This window comes from Toxorhynchites rutilus, chromosome 1 (assembly GCF_029784135.1).
Source record: "Toxorhynchites rutilus septentrionalis strain SRP chromosome 1, ASM2978413v1, whole genome shotgun sequence".
Classification (NCBI taxonomy): Eukaryota; Metazoa; Arthropoda; class Insecta; order Diptera; family Culicidae; genus Toxorhynchites; species Toxorhynchites rutilus.
In genome coordinates, this window is record NC_073744.1 from 18,630,387 (window position 1) to 18,652,702 (window position 22,316).

At 39.2% G+C, this 22,316-nt stretch overlaps 1 protein-coding gene across 4 annotated transcripts in view; it reads right to left on the minus strand.

Annotated features, from left to right (window-relative positions):
• The window catches only part of LOC129762241 (dedicator of cytokinesis protein 3), a 148,584-nt gene that overhangs the window by 22,446 nt on the left and 103,822 nt on the right, over positions 1-22,316 (minus strand). For all 4 annotated transcript variants that reach the window (XR_008740588.1, XM_055760314.1, XM_055760312.1 and 1 more), the window contains 2 exons: positions 7,306-7,426; positions 4,455-7,238 (listed from right to left, as the gene is read on the minus strand). Coding sequence is in view for 3 of the 4 variants with exons in the window: in XM_055760314.1 (XP_055616289.1) it covers positions 4,455-7,238; positions 7,306-7,426 (2,905 nt within the window). In the remaining variant the exon portion in view is untranslated. The remainder of the gene's footprint in view (positions 1-4,454; positions 7,239-7,305; positions 7,427-22,316) is intronic.

Here is a 22,316-nt window from a genome sequence, read left to right on the forward strand (position 1 = left end):
CCTCGATTTTATTTGACGTTTAACATGCCGGACCAGTTAAAACGCAAATTTCGATAACTGGTATTCCCTTTTCGCCCGGTTAGTGAATGCTTACTGTATTGGCTCCCATGGACCAAGATCTTTGACGCTTAGGATTCTCGAAATAAATCTACGTTTCATCGTCAGTCGTTTTCTTCTATTCAGTGATTGGTGGTATTATTGACGTAAGATTACGCCTTTCATCTCTATACCGGGGTGTAAATTCAAAGTTTTGAAATCGAAAGCGTTACGCCGGAGATCGAGATTTTGAGCGTTAATAGCTCCTAAACAACTGAACGAAATGGTATGATAAACACTTCATTCGAAAGATAAAATGTCTACGCGTTACTTGTTACTTTTTGATCCAAAAACTTGTTTCAGTAGCCTTAAAATTGCTTTCAAAACAGGCTATTGAAATCACCAATCGGTATGTAAGCGAGCGCCGCTTGGAAACCCACTCAGCTATAATTGAATAGCGATTGGAGCATGTTGTCGCTGTTGTGGTGAAGCTAACTTCGTTCATCATGAAACCGCTGATGAACGGTGTCACCAAGAGCCTGTTTGTGCACCTTAGGCCAGAGAAGTGTCCATCAGGAGGAGAGTGATGCCACTCAAAAGGCGACCAAGAAAGTACTAGCATCGAAAATTGGTCCCGCTTGAGGCATCGGAGCAGCCGCCAGACACACATATACCTCACAACTCTTTTCGTTTGGTGCTTATCGAATTGGCATTAACCACTGACGGGCATCGAGCATAGAGGAGAATCCGGAAAGATGTTATTGTTGCTGAAAGTAATTCATCTCTCGTTTTGGACCAGTTAATATGCCGACTAGATAGTGCGATTTTACGCCGTTGAACTATTTTTGAGTTTCTTTTTATGACGATAAACCAGCATAAATTGAGGCACTAGAAAACAGCGCGATATCGACGGATAGCAGCCAATATGCTCAAAAAGTAACTCAAAATTAAACTTCACGTATGAATCACAGAAAACGATGTCATGGGTAGCATTAACATGAAATAATATTTAAAAATGAGAACAAGGATCGATTTTGAACCCCGAATAATAAGTTTCCCTTCTTTTAGAATTTATTGCGTTTTTCTGTAAATAAAAACCCTTCATTATTATATTCTTAAATAAGCCGAACCGGCGGACGTCGTCCCATGCACAATTGATATTTTCATTTAAATAATTTCGAACTCGTAAATTCTCACAGAAATAATTTTTCTGTACGTGATCTATATTCGTGGTATATAATTTCTTTTTTGGCATATAAACCTGATGCAGACTAAGACACATCAAACCAGATACTGTTCAAATCCCTTGTTCCGTTCTCCAGTTAAATCGTGAAGAACGGACACCAACTCATTTTTATTTGTATAGATTTAGATTTCTTGGATCGGTAACTTTGATTAGAGAACGAAAAACAAAGACTTGATAACAAAGATTTGAGTGGAAGGGTGACACCCAAGATACCCGTCCCGGGTGGAACCCATTTCCGATCTTCTGGATCTTTCCCATGGACATTCTATGGGCTTCTTGAGTAACATACAATTGATCCGTGCGTGAAGATCACGCAGTCCTCGAACTTTTTCGGAGGTTTCTCCATGTTATTTGTGTCTCGTGTCAAAATCACCACTTTAACATTTTTGAAACACTCGAAGCACTGCGATTTTTCAAGAGCATGTTCACCGCGAGCTTCGACAACCGTTCAATGCGTGCAGCAATGGTGATAAGATGGACGAATTTCTTGTTTTAGGAGTTGGCAGCACCATCTCAGATAGCAGCGAAACGTTGTGGGTGTAAGTGCATCGGTCTTTTAAGCAACTTTGCATACTTGAAATATTTTGAAAAAAAAAACTTTGCTTTAAAAAAAATATTTAAAAAATTAAAATTCATTTTTCTCAAAAACGTATTTTTTTTAAATTCTCAAAAAAATTATATTAATATTAATTATATGAGCTTTTACAATTTCTAACAAATCTTCCATACATTGGAAGATGGGCACTTTAACAGGGAAAAAGTGTTTCCAACAACTACTTTTTCATGTTTTCTTTGAAAAAAATTACAACTAATCTTAATTTTGATAGTGTATTCGACAAATAGTAATATAGTGTATTCGACAAAGATTTAGATCTTTTTAAAATATGAACTTTCGTCGAAGATGTCAACTTTCTATCTTTATATTTTCGGAAATATAGGGCTATGGTATGGTGGTATGGTATGGTGACCACAGAAAAAATAATGTTTTACTCGTTACATTTTTGTGTGTAAATTCTCGTGTTTGACAATTTCTTGACATGTTTCTGAATAGAAAAAAGTTAGCAGACCATGTAAATCGCGATAATTTATACAAACAAACGTTACGAATTCAACATTAATAGTAATTTTTTAAAGAAAAACATTAAAAAGTTATTGTTCGAAAAAATTTTCCCCTGTAAAGGTGCCCATCTTCCGATGTATGAGTGACTTGTTGGAAATTGTAAAGGCTATTCATATCAATTTTTTCAGAATTTAAAAAGAACTAGTTTTCTAGAAAATTAAATGTTAATTTTCGGGAAAAATAAATTTTAATTTTCAAAATATTTTTTTAATGATTTTTTCAACAATTTAGGGGAACCGCGGGTAATACGGACAGTGAGGGTAATATGGACATGTGGTTGATTTGTATAGTTACATTTTGAATTTCAGATTTCTGTTAATTAGAACACCTTCTACATGTTATTCAAGCCATCCCATGGCAATGAATACTGATCAAAAGTGGAAAAGGGAAACAAAAACCGAAAATCATACATGATTCCGCGTGTGAATGTAATTTTAGCTGCTTCGATATTAAGCATTTTGAGTGGTTTAATATCAAAATTCAATTCGCTAATGGTTATATTCCGGTTTGTGAGTTAACAGATAAGCAATATTAGGTATGTACGTAAAAGTAAATTCATTTTTGAGTGGAAAATTTTAATTATTGAAATGATTGTACTGGTGGGGTCTGGGACTGTGAAAAGTCTGCTTAATCTATTTCTAAGGAATGCCCTGCGTCTATAAATCAAATCGCCAAATGTGGACTGTTTAGAAGCTGACTGGAACCAAAAGCAAAATAGTTGAGGGTCTGTTCGTTCATACTGCTGAAAAGCATGATATCACTTCTAGGTGGATTAATTCGAATTTTTCGTCAACGGACATTCGTGATGAGTTCAGACCTTGGTTGCATAAAATAATTGCTCTCGCGATCGATAAACCTCTACGCTTCATATATTACAAACCTGTCCATATTACCCGCATCGAAAATAATGTTGTACCTTTCAGTCTGAAACTAAACAGTAAAAAACATTGAAAAACACTTTTTTGTAAAATATTTGTCCAATTAGGTGGAAAAACAGTATTGAATTGCAAGAAACTGCATAAAAATTTTGGGAAACATGAGTTTTTAAAGATATAATTGAAGTTCTTCTTAACATGTCCGTTTTACCCCCACCTTCCCTACTAGATATTTTTTAATGAAAACATAAATAAATTTCTACAATTCATTCTTTGACTAACATTTTGTAGGTCTGATAGATTTTGTGAGAGAAATTACCTGAAAGTTTGAGCTTTTTTCAACTTTTTTTCGAAAAATCTTACTTCAACAAGTATAAGATCTACGAAATGTTGATTAAAGAATGAAATGTAGGGAATTATTTATATTTTCATTGAAAAATGTCAAGCAAATTTTGAAAATTAAAATGAATTTTAATTTTTTAAATAATTTTTTTAAAGCCATTTTTTTCAAAAAGCTTTTGTTTTTTTTATAAAAATTTGAACAGTTTTCTACATTTCATCCTTTGACTTGAATGTTGTAGGTATTATAGTTTTTGAGTTATCATTTTTGTAAAAAAATAAAGAAAAAAAAATGGTCCTTTTTGAAAAGTAGTCTAATTTTTTTTGTATATGCAAAATTGCTTAAAAGACCCATGCTCTTACACCCACAACGTTTCGCTGCTATCTGAGATGATGCTGCCAATGGCCAGTCGAGTTGGCATGAAATTCGTCAATGATGTAAACAAATGAACATATTCTGACAAACAATGCCTACTGTGATTCTGTACACTCTTACATGATTCAGAGAATATTTGAAAAAAATAATCGAAAAATGCCTCGAAGGTAACGATTCTATTGTGTTCGAATTCTTCCGTGTTCGACCTTTAACACAGTTTGTAAGTATGATTGTTAAAATATTGAACTCTCGGCCCGTCAAGCTAAAACCATATGAGCCCAAATAAAAATACATATTTTGGAGAGGATGCAAGTGCCCACTCAGTGGAAAAAGCTCAACCAACAAACAACCATTATTTTCCAAGTCAGTGAGCATCCAAATTTGGTTCCTTGATAATCATAAATCGAATGAATGCGACGATGAACATTTACCAACGAGTATAACCAAAAAAAACCAACTCACCTGCTCGCACTGCATCATATCATAGAACACAGTGAACGTGGCCTTGCGAAGCGCCGGCTCCGGCACCAGCGTGACCTCCAGGAACGGACCAACCATTGACGGAATGAAGTGCAACTTGTGCTCGCCCAGCTGGGCCCACATGCTCAAAATCTGGAAGCCCATCGCTACCCGCATGTCCCCGTGGGTACTTAAAATCTTTCGCCTCTTCGTCTCGTGATACTGTTCGATCTGGAGCGATGGTTGGGTAAGGAAAATCACCGCCACACTGAAGTAGGACCACCACAGTTGCGAATCAAAGGACTGTGGTCCCAGGAACCGGTAGACCAGCGGTTTCGCCAATTCCTCCAACGTCTTGCGCAGTACCTCGTTTGCCGAAATCTTCATCACCAGCCAATCCTTGGAGAAAATCATCCAATCTTGTTCCAAAATATCCTTGAAAATGTTCAGACACTGCTGGATGAACTCCTTCAGTTCCTTGCTGTTGCCGGAGTTACTGAGACGGTCCCACATTCGCTGGTAGTGTGATTCATCCAGCAGCTGCAGCAACCCCAACATAACAGCGAACAGTGAACACACCAGAGATTCATTACCACCACTTCCCAACACATTGAGAGTTTGCATCATGACGGGGAAAATATTGTGAAACAACGTATCCAAATCATGGTGGACAGCATTCGATGGTTTCTCGCCCATCTTCGCCTTAGCCTCATGCAGTTTGATCAGGATTTCCGCTAAGATCTCCGAACACAGCCTCAATTCGTCCCGTCTGGCCAGATGAATTTGGATATGTTTACAGGCGATGTTCAGTATCATCGAGCGGAGTTCGTCGTCCTGAAAGAGCTGTCCCGATACCATATCTTTAATGGATTTAAGCTTCGCCTGAACGAGCGGTGGTTGGGCATCAGTTGGGACCGCATCCAGGATGCCCTTGACGAGCGTCTCGAGCTCGGTCTTGGTGATGATGGTTTGCAACTGCTCGAACACGACTCCGATCGAGTTGAGCAGTGCTTCCTGGGTGGGCAGCATATGAGAGTTGTTTGGCACGAGGATATTGTTCAGTGAGCCGAACAGCCGGAACACATCCCGTTTGAATTTGTCCTCGTACTGACCACCAGAGGCGTGAGCGAACAACTTACGACTCTGGATGACCAACTTGAAGATGAACTCCAACGAGCTGAAATACTGGATGATGGGTTCGATCTTTTCGGCGGTCATCATCCATTCCGCTAGGTGTTCGACGGAGGACAGCAAACCATTGTAGACCAGTGGCGCTGCGAAGTGATCCTTGATGTAGGCATCCATAACGGGTTTGAAGTGCTGGAACTTGCTGCTCTGCATCAGGCTGAAGATGGACACGAGCACGTGAAACACTAGACCGGAGTGTTCGGTGCTGTTCCCGTTGTCGGTGGAGAACATGGCGAACAGAGCATCCAGGACATCCTGCAGGAATTTAATCAACTCCTCGTTGTGCAATCTCAGCACTCGCTGGAGCGATTCTTTGATGCGTTTCGGATGGTTGCGCCACTGGAGCAGCGACAGGAGATCACTGTTTTGGGTTAGCTTCGTCGAGCAGAGGATTGTTTTCACGAAGAATGCTTCTTTGGAGCTTCGATGGTAGGGTGAGTTCGATTCGAGCGATTGAGCGTGTTTGTCGTTGGTGGAACACGGGAGTCGTAGGTATATATTTGGTTGCACTTTGAGGATGTCTTCACACTTGTAGACGTACAGTTCGTGCGAGGCGTCAGCGATTGTAGCTCCTCCCGGTTCCATTAGTCGTGCAAAACTGAACCCGAATAGCTTCGGATCGGATTTGTCCCGGGTAGAACAGCTGCGAAACTCAAAGCGCACATGTGCTTTACTAAACTTGTCGATCGGGACGAACATGCGGATAGTTTCGTTCCATGCTGGGGAGTTATTGTGATACAGTACCATAGATTTGTGGTAGGCTTGGAGGGGGTTCCCAGCCGCTATGGCGATACACTCCTGAACGATTCTACCGTTTTCATCCAACACCAGAGTAGTGATTTCGATGTTTTTGGCGGTACTGATGCCAACCCGTTCAAACTCACCCCGTTCGAGTGTTAGAAAGAGATCATTCCTCACATCACCAGGCATTATGACATCGGGAAACCCGATCTTCTTCGTGATTGCCGTACCCTGAAACAGAACTGGCTGTTCGATTTTAGCCTGTCCGAGTCCTCCGTGTATCAGCTTCAGGGACACAACCAACCCATAGTGACCCTGGGTGCTAGCGTTGATTGGTTGGAACTTGCCGCTAGCCTTTTTGATGATCAACTCATGCAACTGATGATAGTCTTTCTCCTCACACTGGAAGATCTTGAAACTGAACTCCTTTTCCTCCGATTCGACCGTTTGATCGAACTGGCCGATCTCGCTCAGTGGCAGGACCCCAACCCCGTACGGTCTACGGTAAGAATGATTGCTTATGAACTTATCGCCCTTTTTAACCGACTCGGAGTGCAGCATTTTCCCGATTCGCATCACATTGGCGATCAGGTACAGATCCTGGTTCAGATCGGACGACCCCAAGTCGGTGAACACGGTGCAATTGTGGGCCGATTCTAGGAACGTGGAGAACCCATCTTTGGCGATTCGCACCAGGAACCGCTCCGACAGCGCCCGCATTCGGTTCGCGTTTCCATCGTACAGGTAGAAGTATATCTCCGCGTCATCCCCTATTCGGTGGCCGAAGTCGCGCAGGCAGAAGTACAGATGGTGGGTGAGTACCTTCTTGCCGGCCTTCCGTCGCAGGGTGCCACGGTTCTGGGGATGAGAGAAGGTTCACATTAATTGAGGGGTCTCTGCGTTGGACTTTCATAAGTGTACTTACCGAGGCGGCTTTGGCATTTTCGGCACTGTTGACGTGTACTTGGTGCAGCGACACGATCCCGATCTTGTGCGGATCAACCGCCAACGTTCCCAATCTGGGCACCAGATCTAGGCAAAGTTTTCTGCGCGGTGGTGACGTGGACGTATAGAGGAGTGAAAAAAAGAAACATGAAATTGACACAAATGGAAAATGTTAATAGTGTCGACATGACGCTTATATAGGCGGGGGAAGGGAGAAACGAGAGCAATACATTATCAGTTCATCGGTACTGGAATGTGCGAAGCACAAGGACCACGTTCGAGATAAACAAGAAATGCAAGAAATGTTGTGGGCCAGTGACTGCCACCAATCAGTTTTTTTTTTATATTTCCTATAGAAAGTAGACACTTTATCTAATCCAAGTTCAAAATTCAAGGACTGTAGCGGGTACTATAACTGAGATATCGAGACATGAAGCTGGAAAATAGCAAAAAATTGTTTTTTTTACGAGAAAATGGGCGGTTCCAAAAAAATTATTTTTTTGATCATCAAGCAATTTCACGCCAAATCGTCCGGACGCTGACCCACCCCTCCACGTTTTTTTTGTAACTTGGTATTTATGATGGAAACTACCTAAAACCACAATTTTCATTATAAAATGATCAATTTAAATTACGGCTGATTTTTGAAAAGGGCGTATTCAAAATCATTCATCAAAAAATCGTAGCTCAATATCCAGTATGTCTGATAAAAATATGATGTTTGAGAAAGTTGTTGGAAAATTAATGAACTTTTTAGGAAAAACCACATTCACACTGTTGAAACATCTTACTCAAAAAATTTATGTCTCAAAACAAACAACACCTCCACTTTCCTTCCATATTTTTTTTAAATATTTTTATTGGAAAACTCTACCGAAATAATAAAATTTGACGTGTAGTGGTGCCGTGTCGGACTCACCAAACTGAAGATATGAGTTTTTGAAAATTTATGAAATTTCAATACTTTGTAAAATCGTAACCATTTAAGGTAAGTAATATGAAAAATAGAATCTACATGCGATTCAACATGAAAAACAATATGTAACGTATTATCCTAGGACTAATCGTTCTCGAGATATAACTAATTTCTTATGATGAATTTTTTTTAGTAAACTGTCGGACTCTCAGTATGCAGCAGAGTTGCCAACCTTCCAGTTTTTCCTGGATATTGCCAGTTAAATTATTGGAAGATTTTCGAGGATTAAAAAATCAAAACTTTGAAGCACCCCTAAATCATATCCGATCGAGCTGAAACTTTGCCCAGGTAATTTTTTTGTACATAAACAAAATGTGTAAGCCGTGCAGCTGTGTAAGATAATTTTCTTGCTGAAATTTGAACACTTTTAGAGTTTGAATCCTAAAAAATACCAGCTACGCGGTGATTTTCACTGAAAAGTGTTGTCAAATGTAGGTTGAAAAGTTATGAACTACCATCCGTCACCAATATCTAAAACATATACACAAACAAACAAACATACATAATAAATTTAACCTGTAATGGGTCTCAAAAGTTCTAAAAAAAAACGAAATTGAGAAATGTATTTTTTTGTACCGCGCAACACTCTAAAAATTCTGAAAAAAATCGCACATATCTGAAATAGACGTACAAATATATTTAAATGCGAATTAGAGTAGTACTGAGTCTCTAAATATTTTTTTTTTCAAAATTTTCGATTTGATTTTTTTTAAAATTTTTTTTCGACACACCATAGTAAGACCTAACACAAGATGAGACAACTGGCTTCTTACTCTTCTTCGTCGTATAAAAACGAAGCCATGACATAAAGATTCCAGAGTTGCCAAATATTATAAAATTCCGGATTTTTTAAATTTCTGTTATTGTTAATCGTAACATTTGGTTGATGCTAATTTAATGATTTTGCATATTTTCAGTAAGGCAATCTCAAAAAAGATAAAGGAAAAAATAAGTCTTTTAAATACACATATCTACAATTAATAATGATATCCATAACAACTCGTACTAGATTGTCTGGAGAATCTTTTCTCGTTGATTCGTGCAAAACAACGGCGCTCAACTCCATTGTAATTCAGAAACAACTTGAAAATCGTGACTCTTTCGCAATACGTGACCGTAGTACCGAAGGCACCGTATACAGCCGATACACAAGAACATCTTGTTGGATTGATCTTGGACTTGCTATCAAAGCGGCGAGAAGAATGTTCAGCCCAGAAATTGATGGACAGTGAAGCAGCATCGACATCAAATCGAATCTCAGCTTCATCTAATTTTAGTGAGTATACCGTCGATGAAGCGAAAACTTTCCTCGACAGAACAGAACAAAATTCGTAGCTCTTTACATCATCAAAATAAGTCAGCGGGAAAGAACATGTCAGCAGTGTAACAATTGGTAGTCAGCAAAACACAACCTGGATGGTATCAACCATCCCTTTTTTTCATATTTACGAGCTAGAGTTAACAACTCTGCCATCTGCATAGTGAATGATGATACTTTCCATTTCTTCTTAGCAATGGAAAATATATTCTGAAATATGAAATCGCATTAGGGACCTAACGAAGCTAAATTGACAAATGAGTGTTTCGCCGTTCACTTTACTCCATTGTGAAAAAAACACATACATAAACTTACATATAATTCCTTCATATTTCCTTTAAACTAAATATCATAATATTCATTGAACTCACCATTTCTAAATTCGATACAAATCCAACGCTATTTATTTTTATTGGCAACACTGAAAAAATCGGCTTTATTTACAAAATTTATCGAAATCAGCCAATCAGAAATCAGAACGACTGACAGAAATTTGGTCCGTAAAAGACCCCCTATTGTCTGATCTTATCTTAGAGTAAGACGCGCTTTTAGTATTTTTTTTTCAACTTTTTATCTCGAAGCTATCGAGAATGGGGCGCAAAACATTGTAAAGCACGTTTTTACCATAAATCCTATGGTGAACCTTACCCAGCCAGGCCCTTTGACATACATATTCCTTACACATCAGAGGTGTTCAAAAGTGTATCAGCAGCCACTGAAATGGGGAAGGGTTGAATTCTGAACAAGTTCATGTATAATTTTCTATTTTTATATACAAACGTACACGTCTCTATCAAAATTTGACCTAATTATAGATCCTAAGCAACTTGTTTCGATCCCAAGTAGAAAAAATACCAGAATTGTTGAAAAAATTATGAAAATATTTTTGTCCGCTTGCTTGTATGAAAATCGTCCATAGTTCAGTGGAGGCTGTGCTGTGCAGGCGCAGTACTGCTGTGTAAAAGGAAACTTGCTTAAATGGACGCGATAAAGGAAAGGTTTACTACACACACATCCACACATGAATACCCCGATGAAGGTAGAAGAATCGGGTACGTGCATGTCGGGCACTCGATCAAGTCGATAGATCGCAGCACTTAAACCGAAGTGAAAAATAAACACCAATGATACAGTACTTCATCCGGACGAGAAACTGGTTGCAGGCTTCGCGCTCATAAGACAATCGATATCGCGATCGGCGAAAAGAAAAGAGGAATAACGACTTTTCGATTTTTCCTCTGCTCTTCTTCTCCAACGCTGATCTCGACTCAACCGCATTATCGTCCGATCGGTTAATGAGAAGTTTTATATATATATTATCAGGGTCGTACATGAGAACTATTTTAACTGCTGATGATTGGAACGATTGGAGTTGTTATGCGATTCCGAATGCCATTTGGACCGGTAGCTGCGTGTGTAGCTCCTAAACATCATTCATCGCGATGGAATGTCGTACGTGTTGCATAGCGTGTGTTCGCCAGAGATTGAACGCCCGCCAGCCGCGATGTGACAGGGCATGAAGATGTGCAATGGCGAATATACACCACAGGTAAATGATCCCTCGGAGGGACAAAAATGACGGCGAACCATAACGAAGAAGTAGTAGCGGCAGCAGCAGACGAGAAAGCATAAACGAAAAGTAGCCTGTTTGGTGGGAATCATCCGGGGCAACAGAAATGAAGCGATTTAAGGCTCTTCCACTTGATCGAGGAATACGGCAACGTAGCGTATTCGAGCGGAGTATTCAACGGAGCGGGAGAGAGAGCGCGAAATCGGGATATTCAACCTCACAAAGGTGTAGGTTTGTGCTCAAAATAAATCAACCTCTCCATCTCTCACACGCATACCTGAGTGATCTGTCACTCACTCAGACACCTGCGCGGCGGTAGATCGAGCCAGGCACCCATCCCAGGTTTCCAGCGACCACCACAGGTAAATCTGTAGGTCTTTTTCCCAGAAACTAGTTCCTACGTGACTGCACTCACAAATATTTACCTTTTAACGTAGACAAGCCCATTTGGTGCGAGCCCGCGGCCGCGAAAACGAAAAAGAGCAAACAGAGCGGAGAAGAAAAAAAGCTAATATAATATAATCGTTGAAAAGATGGGGTATGGCAAGGTAAGAAACCGAATGAAGTTCCTCCATCAGCACCCGCGATGAAGAAGCAGGCGAGCGAGCAAGCAACCAAGCAAGCCGCAGTAGGCTTCGCTCGGTGAAGACCATTTAAATAAATGATGGAGGAAAATTAAAAACTTTAATCTCACCCGGACAGACGGTGGCAGGGCGCGCGTAATCCAAGTAGCCGGGTAGCATTCGTCGGCTCTGGGACTACCGAAGCTTTATACAGCGGCAAGCGCGCCTGGTTGGCATTCGGGTTACCATGGCATTGTAGATAAACAAGTTACACCGAGGATTCTCCGATGAGAAAACATAATGATTCCTCTCCACGACAATTTCTATTGACGATCCTCAATAGCACACCAATCAAGCTGGGGCTCGATTTTATTCCAAGAGCAAACCGGAAGCACGCGTTCAAATCGTGAAAAACAAAAAGCCATTGAACCATCATCCCTCTACGCCTCCCCACTTACTTCCCCACTCAACGGGGTAATGTTCGGCTAGCTGCTAGCCGGAATGCTCGGTAATTTCGGTTGAAATGAAATCTGCAAAGTTCATTTCGCTTAATTTTTTCCACGTTTTTTTTTGGGTTCTTGGTACTTGGTTGTTCTTGGCTGCTCTGTCCGCCTCCGCCGGTTTCTTCGAATGTCAGAGAGGAAAAATACCACCAACAAGGGGGAGAGACACAGCGTCCGAAAGAACCCCCTCCTTGTGGATGGGAAGGAAAAAAAAAAAAGAACAGGGAACGATTTACATACAATTGCCCGCTTCGTTCGCATGACCCATTCGTTGTCTGGCCCGCAGACAACGCAGACGGAGGACTTCTTCTTTCTGACGCAGAGCCTCTCGCCATCATCACTGCTGTTTTCACATATTACCATTCGAATCACTTTTTTTTTTCGTTCTGTTGCTTGTCCCTGGCCTCGAGATCACGTCGGCAAGTACCCGTTTTGATTTTAGAAAATCTAGACGGAAGCATGAGAAGAAAACAGAAATTGCAAATAATTGAATGCTGTGCTCAAGTGAAGCGCATTGAAGTGGGGTTGAACTGGTGTGGAACATATGACGATCAAATTTTTGGAAAATGGAATTACAATAAATTGTTCTCGAAAAAATATCTTGTTTTCCTCTTGAGGCAGATCGAAAAGTAGAATGCTCTTTATAGAATTTTCCCAATTTATGTTCCCAGATTATGAGCATAGGCAATCGCAGGTCTATCGACTCGATGTAGAGTTAGAAAGTTCGAAGAGTGCAATCCGTATATACGAGGATGCATTATCTTCCAACGATCAACGACCATCTTGTCACCCTTCGTAACTTTTATATCCTAATATTCTGATGTTTACCGTGAATTAGCATTCGCATCGAGCTAGTTGCACACTATCGTAGGTGGTATGAATTCAGAACTATTAAGTTTAAAGCTAGCCTCCATTCGTTGCTGATGATTAGTAATGTCTCTTAGATGAAGGCATGCTTTGACCAACAGATAATAATTGTCCTGACCACGCCCTTACAAGAAAAGGGAAGGAATGTTAGTCCAATGTTTAATTAAGGGAGATGCAGGGAACTGTACGACCGCTCATAAATAACCAGGGAATTTAGGGAATGTGTTAGTAAGGAAGGTAAGCCGGTGTTACTGGCGCAAGCTTTTATTTTAGTATTGTTTAGTATTGTATTGTTTTAGTATTTGCAGAGAGAAATGCATGGTAACATAATCTAACCAATACGAGACTCAACGTGTCAATTAAAAAAAAGATATCCGCATTGATTCTTTAAATTTAAAATTTTCATATTTGTTTTCTCGAATTTTTGGAGTCGTGAATTTTAGAAGCTCGTGCCCATTCATCTTATTGTTTCTACTTTTATTTTATTTTTCAGGTAGTCTAGATAACAAAATAGAAATCTGAAAATCTAAGATCTTGAAAATAAGAAAAAATCAGAAGATCATGAAATAAAAAAAATGTATTGAAAATCAATATCGAGAAACAAAAAAAAGGAATTTTGAAAAAAAACAGAAAATCGAAAAATAGGAAATCTAAAAAAAAATAAACTTTTGAAAAAAAGAAAATAGAAAAAAATAATTCATAAAAAGTTTGATTTAAAAATGATTTTTCTATAATTCGAGAATAGAATTTAAAAATAAAATATTTCAAATAGTTCGGCAAGTTAAAAAATTGAATATTCTTCAAAAAAGTTTAATAATAATAACTGAAAAATTACAAGCTTAAAAAATAATAATAAGAAAATCTTTCTTCGTTCGTTTTATTTCTACTTTTCTGCGTTAGAACTTTATTTCTTGCTCTATATCTGCCCCGTTGTTCTTGATTGATATCCCTCTCTCGTTCTTTCTTCATTTTTCAATCAAATACAAAAATCAGAAAAAAAACAGAAAATCGAAAAATGTCAAAATCTGAAACTCAAAAAAATAAGGTTCAAACAACTTGAAAATCATCTTCAAAGACAAAAAAAATAAAATAAAATAAATTGAAAATTAGATTATCAGAAAACCGAAAAAAAATCAGAAAAATAGAAAAATTTAAAAAAAACAGATATCTGAAATATTTAAATATCTGATAAAAATATAATTCTCCGCTATCGAATCCATAGCCAATGGCACCATTTGTACGTAGTCTGTATGAAATTACCGTCGATACTTCGTTTTTCGCTAAAGGCTCCGTTGAGTCTGGCGGCAGGAAAGAAATGGGAATGGGAGAGAAGAGCATAGTGTTTAGGCAAGCGAACGAGGCCTTTCTCCTGACACTTCGCAATCTCAACTAAATGGATTTCCGAGCGAGCGCCAGTTTATATACAGATTTATGTGATTTCAATAACCTATTTTCTGTGCAATTTATAAGCTATTGACACAAATTTTCAGGTCAATAATTAACATATAAATCCTGGACAGCTTATCTTTCGAATAGAATGATTATCATACCACCCCTTTCAGCCGGAAAAGTGGTATTAACGAGTCCTAAGTCAAAACTCTAACTAAAAACAGAAACTCACTTGAAGGAATATCTACTCTCACTACTTATAAGTTTCAGATCAATCTAAACGCCTCATAAATCATGGTAAGATGTTAAGGTATATTTAACCCAAGGCACTATCCTAGATCATCTGGCAGGCAACTAGAAATAGCTACGCGGGCGACCGGTAGACCGTGGATTACGTGGATCTAGGGTAACTCACTTACTTTTTGTTGTACTGCGGCATACCTAATCCGTTGCGATTGGTTATCTTGAGCGTACAATATTTGATACGTTGGTTGACTGACATCCATTATGGCCATTCTAGCGTGAATCCCCGCAGAAGTCGTCGATAATATTTCAGCATCAAGCACAAACTTTGTTTTATAAAAGTTGCATCCACTGCTTCCGTCTCTTATTTGCTAAAAATGACACGGATGCACAATAACCGAAATGCAGAACAATCTATGCTTTGTGGACTTTCATGGCCATCCGTCGGTTCGAAACTGTACCACGGATCTATGAATTACGACAGTCGAGTGCGACTGTCGTTAGAATCTTTTGGGCGTAATGGCCGATAAACCAAGAAGTTAGCAAACAGTGAAGACAAGAAATTGCACATTCGTGAAGTTGCACTTTTGTTATGTGTCAACTCATTTTAACAACTCAGGTTTCTCATGGCTGAGAAAAAGTGGGCGATATTCGCACTCATGTAGACTACAACTGTACCAGACTTATGCCGACTTGCAATTATTGTCTCACAAAAGCAATAGCTGAGGTTCGCTACGGATTCACTAGCGTCTCCAAGTTTTCCGACACAAACTAGCGTCACAATACTAATAAATGAGACTTCACCCTCAATTTTACCCAACATCCAGTAATAATAAAAACAAACAATCGATTCCAACTCATTCATTTGATCGGGAACAGTGCTTAGCATGTGTTTAACCAGATGTAAAACGCAACGGGTTATTATTAGTCGTTCTGCATATTTCAAACGAGCCCCCGATGATATCTCCACTCGTTGATGACTAGTATTTTGTCATTATCGTATAATCCAATTTGGAACGGGTATATATTTTGCAACTTCGAGCTGCTTGATGACAATCATTTTCGTTCCGCTGACTCGACAATAATCCTTTATTATCATCATCAGCGCAGGGATATTTTAAAAGGTGACCGGAATAAATCGCCACAGTAAACAACTGCAACAGAAACAACCGCTTAGAAAAAGTGTAGTAGGCTAGAAATATTTGGCGCGGGAAAAACATCATGTGCCTCACATTTCTATTATAAATTTATTCTCTTGTTCTCGTTTTTCGAAATTTATTCTGAGGACAATGTAATGGGGACGAAGTCCCCATTTGGCGAGGATAAGGAATCGAGGCGGCCCATGCCGCCAAGATGACGCAATCCGAGTCCACCGCCGACCCGCCGTCGGAAGCGGCGGTGTCTCGCACGCAAACCTGGGATCCACTGATTGCCCGGTTAGTTTGAAACATAGGATACGATCCTTTAGCAATGTCCGACCGAGCTCTAGCGAGCGTCGGACGGTATACGTCTGCCCGGGGCGTTACGTTTGCCTGGGGCGATACGTTTGCCCGGTTAATTCTTGTTTTGAAATACAATACCGCGCCACAATATTTATAGCCTACTACACATTTTATAAGCGGTGGTTTCTGTTGCAGTCGTTTTCTGTGGCGATTTATTCCGGGAACCATTTTAAAACATCGCTACGTCACTTATTGTTGATTTGCTGATTATAGCTAGCTTGTTTTGTGTCACACGGACAACGAAGAGACTCACTCACAGAGTCACAAACGTCGCTAACGCTGACAGTGTTTGCCATGTTTTTTATTTCGACAAATCCCTCGGAAACGTTCCTTGCGTCGTTTGTTTACAGGTGCCACTTTTAATCATGAATCATCAGATCATACTTCAAGTCTGTTTCTATTTACTCTTAGTGGAAATAGGGGAAATGAGTAACTACCTTTCACAATCCCACGGACTATCGTGATCCAGGGGTACATAGAAGGTCATTCTCTGTATATGGTATCAACCGGTATAGCACGCAACAAGCAAACTGTCAACCATTATTTTCACTGCACTATTTTTTTCTCGTCACAACAACATGGTTCCTTCACCACAACTCGGTAGAACTGAAAAATCCGCACCAGCATGTCCGTAAAAATTTCCATCACAGTTGGCACTGTGCAGCAACGCAACAGACATTATCAGTCCGCTATCTTTCGCCGCGAAAGACTGCCGGGCTCTTAAATGAGAGCTTTTTTTGTCTGTTTTTTGTGGAGAAGTATCGTTATCGATTACTTCGCTGCCGCCGCTACATGAACAGCAACATATGGGCCATAAATAACTTTTCTTTCGCCGCACAGCAGCGCGTTGTTTGTCCATCATAGTTGCAACATGGCAGAAACAACATCCACAAAAGCGCGAACATAAAACTCTTTCACTCTCAAATTCGGCGGTCTGCTTCCTCTGCGTAAACTTCCGCTCAAAACGTGGTGAACTTCGAATTGTACCGCCCGCGCGCACAGTAAATCTAACCTAACTGCTGGCGGGAAAAAGGTAAAAATCTGCCAGAGTTATGAAAAACTATGTCACGGTCGATTATGCTCTAACTTTCATCGAGAAGCAGAGGAGCAGCCCACACTCGGCGGCATGTACACCTTATTCGTGCGTGTGATAAGATAAATGATTATCTGCAGTTCACCACGTGTTTTGTTGCCTCTCGAATGCGGGCGGATAGAATAGTATGTGCCACTGAAGTTGAAGCCGATCGAGACTGAGAGAGGGAGACGCCGGAAATAGGAACTGGTAAATAGACCGCAAATGGAAATATCATGGCGAACTGTCTATCGCGATGGAAACATATCTATACAAATAAAAATGGAAGGCCAAATGTGTCGGTAAGCGGAAAACCCGAAGAAGGTATGATGCGATTTAAGCCGTCTTTATTTTTCTGTATTCGTCTCTTCCTATAGATCAATATAGCAGGAAAAAAAATCGGAAAACTCTGAAGCGAGCTCGAAAAATTCGGAAAATTGAATTCCTTGTTTTTACAACTGCATCATGATAAGCATTGTTAGTCCATTTGATGTTCGTACTAACGAAATTGATCTTTGTTCGTAAGTGAAAATAGATTTTAATTTTAAAATGGTGGTCCTAAGCCGACCCCACCCCATGTTCCTGAACCGACCTTCAATTTTTTGCAGCGAATTCGCCTTCAATCTGCCTAAAATAACATACACCCCCAATAATATAGGTGATGGGGTAAATAACTGACGAGAGGAAAACGAACATACTCTTGATTTGACTTTCGGTTTGTTGATAGTGGCTCTAAATGACGAGATCACCCCTACCCCTACGGTATGGATATTTGTTGAAAGGACTATAACAGCGGACGTCGAATGTCGTATTTCGATGCCATATTGGAAACGAAGATGGTGATTTCCGTTTCACTGAAAATGGCACTAATAGGTCGGAAATTAAGTAAAGGGAGTTCGAAAACGAAAACGAAAACGAAAACGAAAACGAAAACGAAAACGAAAACGAAAACGAAAACGAAAACGAAAACGAAAACGAAAACGAAAACGAAAACGAAAACGAAAACGAAAACGAAAACGAAAACGAAAACGAAAACGAAAACGAAAACGAAAACGAAAACGAAAACGAAAACGAAAACGAAAACGAAAACGAAAACGAAAACGAAAACGAAAACGAAAACGAAAACGAAAACGAAAACGAAAACGAAAACGAAAACGAAAACGAAAACGAAAACGAAAACGAAAACGAAAACGAAAACGAAAACGAAAACGAAAACGAAAACGAAAACGAAAACGAAAACGAAAACGAAAACGAAAACGAAAACGAAAACGAAAACGAAAACGAAAACGAAAACGAAAACGAAAACGAAAACGAAAACGAAAACGAAAACGAAAACGAAAACGAAAACGAAAACGAAAACGAAAACGAAAACGAAAACAAAAACGAACGAGCGAACGAAACGAAAAATATCATACTGCCGTTTTTTTACCTTCTCTAGTTCGTTTCACGTATGACATTTTTGTTGTCATCAACGAAAAAAAACTTGGTCGTGTTCACAGTGATGAACAGGGCATGATATGAAAATTTTGGTATGCGGTAACGTTACCGAAAAAATGGACTGTTTACACCACTGCTTGCGAGACGCTATCATGACCACCGCTGACACAGCCTTCGGTATTGCCAGGCCAAAACGCAATGCATTGTTCGTGACATTACAGCGCGTGTGTTCAAACAAAAATTATTAAGAGCGGTCAGATTCGGTCCCGCATATTGATGGATGTATTCGGTTCAATTAGAGAAGCGAGGATTACTTCATACACATTTTTAGTTTGGTTAGTTCACGAAATACCCCTCAGGAAATCGATAGTGTAATTTTCTCAGAAATTCCAGATCTGTTTACTGGTTAACTATCCACCCGTATTCTGAGTAGATCGGAGAGGATCGGATCGCAATTTTGAATTCTTCAATTTCGACTCTATGGACAACAAAAAATACCTGAAACAGACGAAAAAGCAAGCATTTTCTGGGATGATAGAATGTTTAAGCTGCGTGAGAGATGACGAAATATTGAGAAATAAAACTGTTCATATAAAATTGAATACATGTATGTCTGCCTATGAAAATGATGCATTTGTTTTCCCAGAAATCGGCAACGGACTTTCCCAATGTGAACTATCCTGATTTCTTTTGGGTTTTTATTTTAATTCTTCCTGATTTTTGAGAATTCTAGTTTGCAAACCTGCACACATTAGTAGCACTGCTATGTGGATCACGCGATCTCAATGCAAATAATTGCAAAAGCAATTAAACACTTGAGGATTCAGTTGACTGGATGGTTTCAGTGGTTTTTGTTAAACAAACGATAGAAATAACGCCTCGGATGAAATGGTTTCGTAGTCCAACGCCAACAATGCGGTTCTGTGTTGAACCCTAAACTCTAAATTTTAATTACTAAACTCAACGTTACAAATTGATTCGTCTCTAGAAATGAGCCGTTGTATTTTTGACATATTCATAACAAAACTCACTTGAAATTTAATTTGAAACGGTAGCTGATAAAATGGAAATATATGAGTAGAATTTGAACATGTTGATGTAAAACGGCCAGCGCGGTGTATCCAAATGGAGAAGTGTTTAATTCCAAAAGCGTGATAGAAAACGATCTTGTCAGTTAAGCATATTACACGCCTCACGAAAGAGAAAGCGGAAAATAAAACCACACATCTGAACCCCGCAACCCGTAAATCACCCGTTTGGTCACATCAACACGAAACGACACTATTTACTATTGACTATTTCATTCCGGTTCGGGCTTATCAGCTGTCGCATGCAGATGAGCGATAAGACCACAGAATAAGTCAAACATTTGCAGTTGAGTGTTTTATTAACCACACTCGGGAGATAAGGTTTTTTTTCTTTGAATGAATGTGACAATCCAACGAATCTGAACTATTTTGTAATTCTCAAAAGAGAAATTCGTCTTGTGGACCATTGTGTACACACACAACAAAAACATTCGAATCCAAACAAGTTTCTTTCCTATGGAAGTGTTCAGGTTCTTTATTTTCAACAATTTTTTTTCCTCCTTTGCTCTTCCTGATCGTACATCTTGTGCTGAAAGCCACCTCCGCGAAGCGAATCAACGTTGACAGCAGCGGACACAGGGCACGGATAGAGGATACATGGCATTTTACTGAAGGGTAAGGGGGTGAGTCGAAGCTTTCATTCGTTTGGAAAATGATTGCTACTGGAAGCAACGCGAACTAGATAATTCCATGATACTTCCATGATACTTCAATAGTTGATCATAGTTGCGATAATGGAAAGTCAATCTTTGCTCCACCAGTGTAAATTTTGCTGGAGATAAATGCTGGAGTTTTTGCGGTCATCTCCATCCTTGCATCCTGACCGAGCTAGGAAAGGGCTACTGTCGTTCACCGTGTCTTCCAAACTGAAAGTCCTCTGTCGGTTCTCGATGAGATCGGCGCGACGAGACGAATAAATTCAGTGCCAATCCCCAGTGACCAACGCGGAACTCAACGTGTTGGACAGTGTTGTTTGCAGCTCTTACAGCAACGCTCGTTTGGTGGAAACGTTTGTTTGATTTTACCCAATTGTATTTGTTCGATATCCTCCCATATTTCGGTATAATTTTGTTAACAATTTTTGTTTTGTTTTTTGTTAACAGTTTTTGTTTTCTCTTCTCGCTTTCAATTTTATGAATTTTTTAAGTATTCTGAATTTGATCTAACAGGGTGTCGACTCAAAACTCGAAGAAAAATTCCCTGATATTCCCTGATTTTCCAGTAATTTTTCCGAAAAATTCCAGATGTTTACTATTACTAGTCCAATCAAATTCTCTACTAATACTTTAGCTATAGTTCCTAAGATATTTAGTTAGCTTAAACAATGAGATTTAAGAACGTTTGATTTTTCAATGAAAAAATTGAGATTTTTAAATAAGTTAAACGACGACAGAGAAGTGTCGTAAAAGATAAAAAAATAGATTTATTAATACAGTTCAAAGTTCTTATGAAGGAGCCTTAAACACTAGTAGAGAATGGGTCATTTTCATTTTGATTCGGATCAATTTCACGAAACTGTTACGATTTTAACGAAACACTTTTTTTTGCAATCTTTCGGCTTTCTGTGCATTTTCCAAAACTTTCTTATTTCTTTCAACTTTCCTTGTCCTCTAGATAAAGAGAATGAGAATTTTGAACTCATTGAATTAACTAGCTCAACATTTTTATTGATGCTATCCTTCCAAAGTTAAGCATACCATCGTAAACTTGTCCCATAGCATAACCGCTTCGTCACGAAAGTTTTCTTAAAACATTCGGTATTAATGGAAAAGCTCTCTCACCGTTGGAGTTTCCACACGAGAGACAGAAGACCATTTTGGTTGAAAAGTTCCGTAAACCTATCATTTCCAATAATGCTCCAGACGTTTATTTTCCGGATCATAGTGAGCAAACTTGTTACTGTTTTTGAAATCAATATTATTTCAGTGCTAAGTCTGCTGAAGCTCCACTGATACGTCCGAAATCCGTCAAATATTAAAATGGTCACTAGGGTCAACAGTCAAAAGTTTCTCGAATCGTTTTCCAGCTATTTTTTTCTAATCGAAATCAATGACGGCAAGATCAAGGATATATCAAGGCTTCGTAAGCTTCAAAACCAGAGCTCCGTTGTTTTAATCCATCAATCTATTGATGAATTCGGAGCTACCCAAATTCAAGAGTTTTTCTTCTCCTTTGTAAAAGTCCAGTTGCAGTTCGCCTAATATGACCAATTCACGTTGGTAGGCTTGTTCAAATATATAATTTCCAGACCTTCTTTAAAAGCTGCAAGTTAATCTCTGATGCTTGAGAACGTTCCAAGAACATTGACGTCATGTAACGATTTTTTTTTTTTATAAATTCGTTTATTTTTACAGGCTCAGTTGCATAAGTTTAAAGGAGACGAAATCTTAAATATATTTTTAACACTATATATATGAACAATTTTCTTAAATCTATGGTTAGTAATGTGGGAAACCGATTACT